At 44.8% G+C, this 10,935-nt stretch overlaps 2 protein-coding genes across 2 annotated transcripts; one reads left to right on the top strand and one right to left on the bottom strand.

Moving 5' to 3' along the window:
- Positions 1-1,722: 1,722 nt before the first annotated feature.
- Positions 1,723-3,843, top strand: LOC119355860. Its single transcript, XM_037622746.1, has 2 exons — positions 1,723-2,072; positions 3,196-3,843. The coding sequence occupies exons 1-2, from the start codon at positions 1,864-1,866 to the stop codon at positions 3,518-3,520; spliced, it is 534 nt and encodes a 177-aa protein (XP_037478643.1). The 5' UTR covers positions 1,723-1,863; the 3' UTR covers positions 3,521-3,843.
- A 3,161-nt stretch (positions 3,844-7,004) lies between these two features.
- On the bottom strand, positions 7,005-7,559 carry LOC119359728 (mitochondrial import receptor subunit TOM9-2-like). Its single transcript, XM_037625829.1, has one exon. The coding sequence runs from the start codon at positions 7,530-7,532 to the stop codon at positions 7,260-7,262; it is 273 nt and encodes a 90-aa protein (XP_037481726.1). The 5' UTR covers positions 7,533-7,559; the 3' UTR covers positions 7,005-7,259.
- Between the last annotated feature and the right edge of the window lie 3,376 nt (positions 7,560-10,935).

The following is a 10,935-nucleotide window of genomic DNA, read 5'->3' as shown; positions in this document are numbered from 1 at the left end:
CGTTGGCGGGAAACAGAAGCAGGGGGCAGCCACGTCGTGCATGGAGCCATGGTCGTCGCGGTACCATCACCGCCGCCCCGTCCCCCTGTCCCTCCCGCGGCCGCCTTCTTCATCCACTCAGGCGGCCTTACAAAGACACAGGCGAATGGCCCCCAGAAGAATGCGATGGCTGCGTGAGGCCGGGCCCCTCCTCTACACCCTTCGTCGGTCAATGTGTTGGTCGATCCCATCGATTCCACTAGTGCCTTCAACGTGCTTGATGAAATGCCGGGAGGTAAAAATTCTTTTTGCTCTTGTCCACTTGAATTGAAATTTGCAACGGATTCTTAGTGTTTTGGCCGTCCGATTTGTAGCTACCCTATTGATCGAACATATACCGAGTTGTTGGAGGAGAACGCGGTGGATTTGAGTGCGCCACTTGATGATCATGAATCGGGAATGCATCCGCAAGCCGAGCCAAATCCGGAGATGGAGGAGAGGAATGACGACGAGCTTGACGAGAGTGTATGATTTTGTGTGGCATGCTTATTTTCTATGAATTTCATGCATCAATTTAATTTACAGATCATCATGTTAATACTTGTCGCAAAAAAATTGTCATACCATGAGGGCTCCGGCGAGAAACGGATACTATAAATCTATACCACAAAAATATTGAAGTATGGGTTTATAGTATCTATTTTGTTGGAGCACCCACGGTACCATAAATACTTTTGCAGGCCGACTGTATAAGCTTTTTGTGGGTGGAATATGGCTACTTTGCTAGAGTTGTTCCTAGGATCCCATGAGGATTAACTGTCCATAAGGGTTAACCGCTGGCTCGCAAAGCCGAAAAAGGAAATGCAGATGCTCACAAGCTAGCTAGAGAGTGTCCCTCTGAAATAGCTATTGGACTTGGAACAATGATCATTAATATGCAATAAAATAAGAGGGTTTCCCTCGTACCTGGCCAAACGGGCCGGCCCGGTACGGCACGGCCCGGCCCATCGTAATCATGCCTGGCCTGGCATGGCCCGCCAGGGCACGATTACTAGACGAGCCGTATCGTGCCAGCCTGCACGCTGCGCCCCAGGCCCAAGCACGGCCTGGTTAATAAACGGGCCGGCCTGTTGGCCCGTTTAGCATGGTGGGCCGCATATTTTAAGCCTATTATTTTCATGCACTGAGCGTTTTTTAGACTATTTTTACATGTTAGGCCATATATAGATGTATAAAAAAACGTAATCGAAGCCGTGCCGTGCCGGCTTGCGTGCCCAGCCTTCAGGCCCAAACACAGCCCAGGGCGTGCCGCGTGCCGGGCCCCGCCCGTTTAGCCCGTGCCGTGCCTGGCCCAAGACGGGCCGTGCCGGCCCCCAAAAAAGGGCCCATTTGGCCAGTTATAGTTTCCCTTCTGCTTTTCTTTCTTGATTGTTCTCCTTGCGATTTTAAACTATGGCTGCAAGAAATGATAAACTACACTCCGGCAGACCGGCGACCCTTTTGAGGCAGGAGCGTGTACACCCATCGATAAAGCAGAACTGGTATTTTTATCAAAATGGCACTTTAATGTACTCGTATTCTCTCACGAATGTTTTGGCCTTGAGCGCGGACCCGTGGCAGGCTGGCCAAAGGACTCCGGCGTGAAATCCGTCAGAGTAGAAGGTAACTCACGAAAACTTCACACGTAGGGCATGACACGTAAATACAGCGGTCTCGTGTCGGTCCCCTCGCACGCCCCTCCCGAGGAGTCTGGCAGCGCCTTGCATCGGAGCGTCGTGCTTTCAAAATTGGGCTCCATTTATTCCAAAGCCTGCAGCAAGCAGACAAACAGAGGGAGTGGTAGAGAGTGGGACTGGAGAGTGAGAGCAGAGCAGAGTGAGAGAGATGGGTTCCATGGCGCTCCTCCGTTCCCTGGCCTGCGTCCTCATCCTCCTCTGCTCGTCGCTCGGGGCAGCCAATGGGATGTATCGTAGAGCTGGCGGCGCGGAGGGGGAGGAAGCGGGCGGCAGGGTCGCCGGCGGCGCCCGCGGCGGCGTCAGGAGCGCGTGGCCGGGGTACCTCTACACCAGAGCAGTCGGGCGATGCACACCCCAGTAAGCACGCGCTCCCCTCCCCGGTCCGGTTCTTGGATTTGGCTTCCCCTTGCAGAACTAAGTTATATTTCCTTTTCTTGATTCTTGTGGTAGCAATGTTGGGTAGTCAGTAGTCACTCACTACTGTGCTAAAGTTAGGCCTCTAGAGTCCAATAATGTGACGAACAGTAGCATCTGTATGACTGCTGGGAGAGGAGTTCCAATAATGTGATTTCGAGGTTTACAGACTGCCTCAAAAGCGGCCACTTTTAGCGGCTGGGTAGATCTAAAAATGTTGGTTTCATCCTAAAAGGTCCAGCGGAATCTGCACTAGGTTGCAAGGATGATGTGCCCACACTTCACCCGCAAAAAAAAAAGGATGATGTGGCCACACAACCTAATCTGCTTTTATGAAATCCCTTGTCGTACGTGCACGGCTAAAGTGTTCAACTTGCGGTCCATGTGATGTTCCTGACAAGTTTTACAGGAACTTCTCACTAAAATCCAGGGTACATTTTGAGTCACTAGTTGTAACCGTATAGCCTGGGTAGCGAGAAAAACTTGCCAGCAAGCGACTATTCTGTAGTGGTATAGATTTCTGCAGTAACCCATGGTGTTACTCCACATTCCACATGGCAAGTTTATCCGAACAAATGGCAGTTTTTCTGAATATTGAGCTTACTTCTGCTGAAATGCACGTAGTAGTACTGACTACTGAATCAACACACTGTCTTAACTACCCTGGTTCCAGTCTTGTGAACATCAAGAGTTGTAGACGAGTCACGTCCGTTTCATTCATTGCGTTCATGCAATTCTGTTTCGTCCTCCCTACGCTCTGGTTAGTTCAAGTCGTGCTCTTGTGGGTCAATGTGGCCTTTGTGCCCTGTGGGGCATTCTCCCTCCGCTATAAGTGTGCATACTATCGTAGCTTACGGGCCAACTTATTAGACCCCTTTTTCTGGTAGGGAAAGAAATATGATGTCTTAAAATCATCGCATAACATGTGGAATGCCTTCTTCTGAAGAGAATTTCGAGCTCAGTGTTAACCTGCTCCTTTTAAAGAGTAGTTTCTGAGTAATAACACTGCAATAAACCGTTACCTTGCTCCTTTTACGACTAGTTTCATGTGGAACTGTGCATGCAGGTTCTGGAGCAGCGGGGCTGAGCAATGGCCCAACATCGTGCCCCAGGAGGCGGCGGTGTCCAAGGTGTTCGGGTCCAGGTCCATGGACAAGTACGGGCCGCGGCTCACCCTGCTGGAGGCCACCATGAGGACCGACGACGTGGGCAGCCCCTTCGTGAAGCTGGTGAAGCACGGCAGCGCGGCGCTCATCAACGCCTACACGCGTACGGGCTTCCCCTTCGACTCCTGGGAGGTGAAGGCGCTGCTGCTGGAGGCGCTCGTCTCCGAGGACGCCGCCGCCGCCCAGGCCGAGCGGTTCCAGCAGGCCAACGAGTCGTGCGTCTGAATCCCATGGTATGTATCAAACAGAAATCCAGAATGGTACGTGTTCGTGGTAGGTCACCGCTTCTGTGACTTGGGAGGGAGATCTCAAGCAGTGCCCCCGTTCGCGGTTGGCATGTGTTGCCTACGGGATATTTGAAACGGTGAAGTGTGACTCGCACTCGTGTGTTTGTGCAATGTGCGTAGCCTGTAGCTGTAGTAGTGTTCTGCTTGTGTCGTCGTGTAAGACTGCGATCTGGATGGTTGGATGGATGGAGCGTTTTATTATGTCGCCGTGTCGTGTTTCTATGCTGCTAATGACTTTTTTTACAAGGACTGTCTTTCGTTTGTGATTGCCTCAGCGTGGAGCGGAACCTTTTCTTTTTGAGAGTATGCCAATGGAATACTGTACTTTACTTTTACACGGAGTACAAGGCAGAAAGACTGATCGTTCGGTCATGCGCAACACAGAACACTGTATGTACTTGGTGCTTTCTCTTGCTTCGTTTCGTACGTGAAGCGGGATGGGTTTGCACGGAGCTGGCGAGCATGGGTTCGAGGCGGGGGTCATGCTCCGTTGGACCACATAAAGGAAAGCGCGAGACTTTTGCCCGTACCTTGCGCGGCAATGGGGCCAGGCGCCCGGGGCTGACGCCTAGGCGTATCCAACAGCCGATCGGCCCGAAACACCCGGATATGCCGCCGCTTCCCAAATCGTGACGGAAAACCTATTCGCCGCTTCTTTTTTTGCTTTATTTTTGTACTTTTCTTTGTACTAATTCAGCACATATATGTGTTTGAAAAATGTTGAACAAGTATTTGAAATATGTTGACTAACTACTAAAAAATATTGAATAAGTATTTCAAAAAATGTTCAACAAGTATTAAAAAATGTTGGACAACTATATGAAAAATGTTAAACAAGTATTTGAAAATGTTGAATAAGTATTAAAAATGTTGAAAAAGTATTTGAAAAATATTGAATAAGCATTATAAAATATTGAACAGGTATTTGGAAAATGTTGAATGGGTATTAAAAATGTTGAACAAGTATTTGCAACATGTTGAATAAGCATTATAAAATATTGAACAGGTATTTGGAAAATGTTGAATGGGTATTTGGAAAATATTGAACAAGTATTTGCAACATGTTGAATAAGTATTAAAATATTTAAAAGTATTTGAAAAAATATCGAATAAGCGTTCGGATAATGTTGAACGTGTATACAAAAAATGTTTATCACTTTATTAAAAAAATGTGCTTCACATATACGAAAATGCAGAGTGAATACAAAAACAAAAAATAAGAAAAAAATGGAGAAAACAACCAAATGAAAAATAAGAAAAAACTAGAGAACAAAAAAATGGCGCGATGCCGAGTCCGGCGGTGGTCCCGGTGCCAAGTCCAATGGCGGCATGGCGAACTAGTTGCTTGCGGCGTCCCTAGTGTTATGTGTAGTTGTCAACCTTGTCAGATGGACGCCATGTTGTGCCCTGTCTGCCTGCCGGCATTGTTCCTCTCAATCACCTCGTCCTCGCCCTACGCTGACACCGTCATCACGAGCACACTGCCAAAAACTCTACTATAACTCAGTGTGTCATGTGTAGGTGTTAACTCTTAATCACATTGCCTATATGCAACCAAACACCGGGCACTTGCATCTACCAAGCCAATGCACGCAACCAAACGGGAGTCAAAAAGTGCTCCCCTAATGCAGGCAGCCTGTATGCAGGCAACCAAAGTAAGTGTAGATGATTGTTTTTTGCCTGCATTAGCTCAACCAGGCTTAAGTGGAACAAATACGCGAAGTGCTAAAAAACGATGAAAGTAACCAAATGCCTCCTTAATGTTATTTTGGTACGCAAATGGTGGTGGAACTGGGGGCAAGAGAAGGGATGTGGCAGCAGATAGTAAGAAGAAAAAAAGATTGATCAAGGGATCTATCAGATACATGGATCTGTGAATGACTCACCATGCTGGGCTGACTTGGTTAAATTCAATCTGTATCTTACAGGGAGAAAGATGAAAGTGGGTAATGGACAACGGGCTGGCTTTTGGGGTGACAAATCGTGCAGTGATAAACCTTTGCTAGGTATTTTCCCTGGCTTGTTGCAACTATGTAATGAGAAGAAAAAAATGTCAGAGACATGGCTAATACTGGATGAGCAATGACATTTTGGAGATGGCTGAACAATAAACAAAATAGACAGCTAGTGGAGCTGAGAGCTTTTTTAGGGAGCTGAGAGTGCGAGGCTGGCTGGATGTTTCCATCTGGTTATGGAACAAAAAGGGAAAAATTCTAGCAGATCATTTAGGCATCTCTGGAAAGCCAAACTGCCTTTGAAAATAAAATTTTGGTTATGACTTATATGGCATAGTGCCATTGCAACCAAAGATAATATGATCAAACGTAAATGGGCGGGGGATCCTTTATGTTGATTCTGACATGATAATGAAAATATTCATCACCTTTCCACTGTTGCTGCGACATAGTATGTGTGGAGTATAGTGAGCAAAACTATTGGTGCTGGGGATAGACCTGGATGCTTTTCCCAATACTTCTCGTCGATTCCCAAATTCCTAACTCCAAGTTGTTGGCCTGGCGGCCCTATGTTGGGCTATTTTGAAGCTCAGAAACAGAGCTTGTTTTGAGTTTAAGCTTGTAAGATATCCCGCTGAATTTATTTACTGTGCTGTGTCTTTTATGAATTATTGGGCGGACTGAGATGTTGGAACAAGGTGCGACGGCACTCCAGAGAACGGCACTGGTACAGTATGAGGATGGCAGGAGGGAGCGAGGAAATGGCGCCTTGATGATCATGGGAGATGATGGTTCAAACAATGAAGATGATGCAGAAACTACGCGCCAAGAAATGGAGCAAGACTGAGTAATTTTTCTGGGCTGATGACTTGTTTTGCTTCGCCTTAGCTCCCCCCTCTCCCCTTTTAGCGGAGCATGCGGCAGGAGAGTTAGGGCTTGTTTACCTGCTTTGCGCCAAGACGCTGTTTTTGTGTTCTGTTCCATTATCTTTTTGATAGTGTAACCCGATCCATTTCATGGATTGTATGAGAAGAAAAACCTAAGGATTAGAAGACTAGGAATTTGGATGAAAGAGTGTTTGATATCATAGGAGAAACAAATGAATTCCACCAAAAGGTTTGAGAGGATTTCCTCCAAAATAGAGTGAAAATGAATCTTAAGATAATTTTCACAAAGATTCAAGTTCTCCAAAAATCTTATGGGATTCCTTGGAATCAAGATGGCCTTGGGACCCATCAGCCGACTCAGCCAATATAGACTAGAATGTGTCTCCTTAGTGATCAGTACCTCCGTAGAATCAAACCCCTAACAACCGATGAGCCATCATCATGGGATAAGAGCAACGCCTTGTTTTGGTTATTACAAGGATCAGTACAAGGAGCAACAATGATTGATTTCTAGTTCCCTAACCTGCTAATTCTGGCGGTGGAAGTAGCAATATCAGAGCAACAAGTATGAGACAGGGCATTGTGACAATCATGTATGTATTCCGAGTATGCATCTAAATAGGAATCACAAACAAACACTCTTGTGTATCACAGGACTGAGTCTGAGTTCAAGATATTGCGATAATTGTACCGAGCAGGAGCAGTCACAGCAAGGCATGATCTTTCTCCCCAAAAACAGACTAGTGATAAAATTCTAGACCACCTATGATACTAGCAAAACGAAATGTGACAGCACCAGCAGGCAACAAAGACGGACGGACGAAAGAGGAGGGATTTATTTGGCGAGGGGCGGCGGCGAGCCGAGAAGAGCCTGCTGCTGGAGGTCGAGGTCGACCATCTGCTGCTCGCGGTCCATCTCGATGATGAGCGGCACGACCAGCACCAGGAAGGTCGTCCCGGCGATCCACGCCGCCTTCCCCGTGCTCCGCAGCAGCTTCCCCGCCACCGCCGCGGCCTCGCGGCCGTGCGCCGCCACCGAGGACCGCGAGATCGCAGCCAGGACGCCGCCCGCGTCGCCGCGCTTGCTCACAGCAGTGGACGACGCCATGCTCGCTCCCCTGTTTTGATCTGGACTGGAGGATTCGATTAGGGTTTCCATTCCAGAGGACGACTCATTTTTGTCGGACTGACGGGGTAGTGGGCCTTTTGTGGGCTTAAGGAGGCCCATGACAAGGGCAGGCCCGAATAGAGCGACGGGTATTAGTGTTAGGGCCAGTTCTTTTGTGGCTTTGTCTCCAAAAAAAAGTTCTTTTGTGGCTTCTAGCAGCTTATGGAGAAACTAGTAAGTATGCACGTGCAACACATATGTTTATTGACAGATATATTAGAGATCTAGATATTTTAAAAAAATCGAGGTCGCGGACGAGTACAAGCGCTGCAGCGGTGTCCAGGGGCAACAGACGACAAAAGGCGCCACTCACAGGATACGCAAAAATCCATGTTGACGCTGGGCTTTCAGCAAGGAAGGTGTCGCAGCCGTAGTTTGTTGAGATGACCATGGTAACTATATGGGTAGCTCGACACTAGTTGTACGGGGACTACAAGACCCGACGACTTTGGAAGCTATTGCATGTAGGGAGGGAATAGTGTTGGCTGAAGATCTGCTTGTTCAAAATTTTATCTTGGCATCTGATGCTAAGCAGGTGGTGATGGATATCCATAATTCTAATCGTGGGTGATATTGCACTATTGTTTCAGAGATACTTCATAGAGCTACCATGTTTATTTGTAATTTTGTTTTTGAAAGTCGAGACTCGAATAGCGAAGCTCATAGTTTAGCCAAGTTTGCTCGTTCGTTAGGTCAGGGGCGCCACTTGTGGCTTGGCCAATCCCATGATCCTTGATGTATTCCACTTTATGTGGCTTATGTATGAATAAACTTGGTTCCCATAAAAAAACATATAAACTCATACTATGATTATTTATAGTTCTTACATTTTTTGCGCGTGTCATAGCTCTCACATGATGAACCACAATCTTTCCCAATAATATAAGGAAAAAGGATCACATATTATGTGATTCAAGAACAAACTCATGTCATACATGTACGAGAATAACACCAGATTCACAAATAAGCTTCAATCTTAACATGTAGATGAAGGCTTTGAATACTACATGAATCATCAATTATAACTGTGGGGCCACGAAACAACTCACCAACCTAAATGATCACAATGCCATTCAATTTTACACATGCAAGCATTGGACATATTCCTCCTAAAGGCAATGCCTTCGTCTTGGTAGAGTTCCCGTTGATAGATAATGACACATCAAGTGCATCGCCTTGATACAGGTGTGGTTGTGGTAAAAAGAGCACCTTTCCTGGAAGAGATACCATATAAATCACCATCTAACAATAGCACTTAAATCACCATCTAACAATAGCACATTCATGAAAAGTTGGACCATCTCAAGGTTTTCTTCTAGCCCTGCACCTATACTTTTTACAAAAAAAGAATCAGATGCGCCTACCTACATATAGCATGACATAGCCATAAATTTGTCTTAAAATGATACCATGAATCCCGTGAATCCACAATCAATCTTTAACTGATCTAAAACCATGACAAGAATTATGGTATGAAGGGAGTAATATTTTAACATGCTTTGGGGATTGTGCAATGGAATGAGGAATTAAGGATAAATTAATCTTAAGGCCCATAAAATATAGAAATGTGAATTAAGCTCCAGTATATAGTAAGACAATAGTGAGCTAAAAATTGATTGTACTCCCTCCGTTCCTTGATATAGGGTGTATAGATTTTTGAGAAAAAATCTGAAATATAAGGTGTATTGCATTGCACCACTCATTAGGATAATTTTTTTAGAGATTTGATTACATTTCTTTATATTAGGCAAGGTCCTCTGTTTTCTCATGTCAATTAGTCAGGTGAAATCTCGCCCAAAAGTTGTGAAATTTTCCCTCCACGTATGTTCTTTAATTTTCGTGCCAAAAACTATACACCCTATATTTAGGAATGGAGGGAGTAGAATAGTAGGATGTTAGTTTATTACCAATAAAAGTCATTGTAGATTAGTAGGCCAAGTTTCCTCTGAAGGATAACAATAATGTCGACATGATCCTGGGGAGGAGCATCAACGTGATTGCGGCGTACCTAATGCTCAACACATGAATCTTCTTCAACTATTGTCATGCCCACATGCACCGAGACACTCAATCAACTGAACAAAAGCTATAATATAAGCAAATTAATGTCACATTTTGTAAGTTTGTCCTCTTCTTTAGCATACTCATCTTTCCTTTCTCTAAAAGAACAATTTCATACACAATGTGTACACAAAAGGAAAACCAATAAACTCAGGTTCATGACAAGTAGATAGGTTGGTAGATAGAGGGACACTTACCACATGGATCATAATATAATTTGTGGAAATATATGTATTCTGTACTTAAGTAGATTCAACGTCTTAGCTTCGGAGAAAATAAGAAGTACCAAAGAAATTTTCAAGGGTTCTACATTCAACACAACTGCAAAAACTTCCGGTAGTACATGATATACATGCCATATGTTTCTTTCAAGCCCATAAATGCAAGCCAATCCAAACAGTGCCTTGCATGCATATACTGCAACAGAGCAGAAAAATCAGATCACCATAGGAAGTTATTAACATCCACCTCATCATTCAGATGAACCCTCTAGGAGCAGCAGTGGATAAATCCTTGTAATACATGAACTAAATCCGAGCACAAGAATATTAGTTCTACACAACAAGAACAATAACCACATAAACTACAATTAAATACTGAATCCACACAAAGAAAAATGTAAACTGAATGCCCTGTAGAACATGCCACATATGCTCAAAATAAAGAACCCAATCAATAAGACAATAGGTTAATATATCAGGGGAAGAATGATGTGGGTAGATAAACTTATGGGGAAGAGAAATCAGCGTGCTGGGGCGATAAGGAGGTGGCTGATCAGAGAACAATTGCAATATTTCTAGGCCACAAAAAGTGTCCGAGACCAATTAAGTCATTTCCAATAACAAATATGAGGCAAACCTGACAGATCATTGCCTCAGTTTTGGTCACCGCATTGTATGCGATCCACTGATTCGAGTGTGGTGGATTGGTGCAGACGTTCCCTTGAGCCAACAAAAACTGCATTCAGTTTAAGTAAGGAGATATATGATTAATGGAGGATCAAATACTCACCTCTATGTTTCAAGTAGAATAAACAATTCCTTCGAGGTAGTGGTGCGGAAGAAATATATTTTTCAATACATTGACTTGTACATGATGTTGTCTCCAAACTTTTTTTGGCATGACCAAGATGGAAGCAAAATAGCATAGCTACCAAGGATCAATTATTAGCAACATAAGCAGCAAAATTGTACAAAGCTACATAGCATTCAGTGACCCCCACAGTATAGACATTGATTCTCAAGAGATGGTGAATTTGAATTTCTCCAACCTACCAATTCTA

The sequence above is a fragment of the Triticum dicoccoides genome, chromosome 2A (genome assembly GCF_002162155.2).
Source record: "Triticum dicoccoides isolate Atlit2015 ecotype Zavitan chromosome 2A, WEW_v2.0, whole genome shotgun sequence".
Classification (NCBI taxonomy): domain Eukaryota; kingdom Viridiplantae; phylum Streptophyta; class Magnoliopsida; order Poales; family Poaceae; genus Triticum; species Triticum dicoccoides.
Note: the sequence above shows the minus strand (reverse complement) of the source record. Positions and strands in the feature narration are given on the sequence as shown.

Coding starts and splice junctions, on each gene's coding strand:
- LOC119355860 (XM_037622746.1), top strand. CDS start 1,864: ATGGGTTCCATGGCGCTCCTCCGTTCCCTGGCCTGCGTCCTCATCCTC. Junction 2,073..3,195: donor GTCGGGCGATGCACACCCCA/GTAAGCACGCGC, acceptor CTGTGCATGCAG/GTTCTGGAGCAGCGGGGCTG.
- LOC119359728 (XM_037625829.1), bottom strand. CDS start 7,532: ATGGCGTCGTCCACTGCTGTGAGCAAGCGCGGCGACGCGGGCGGCGTC.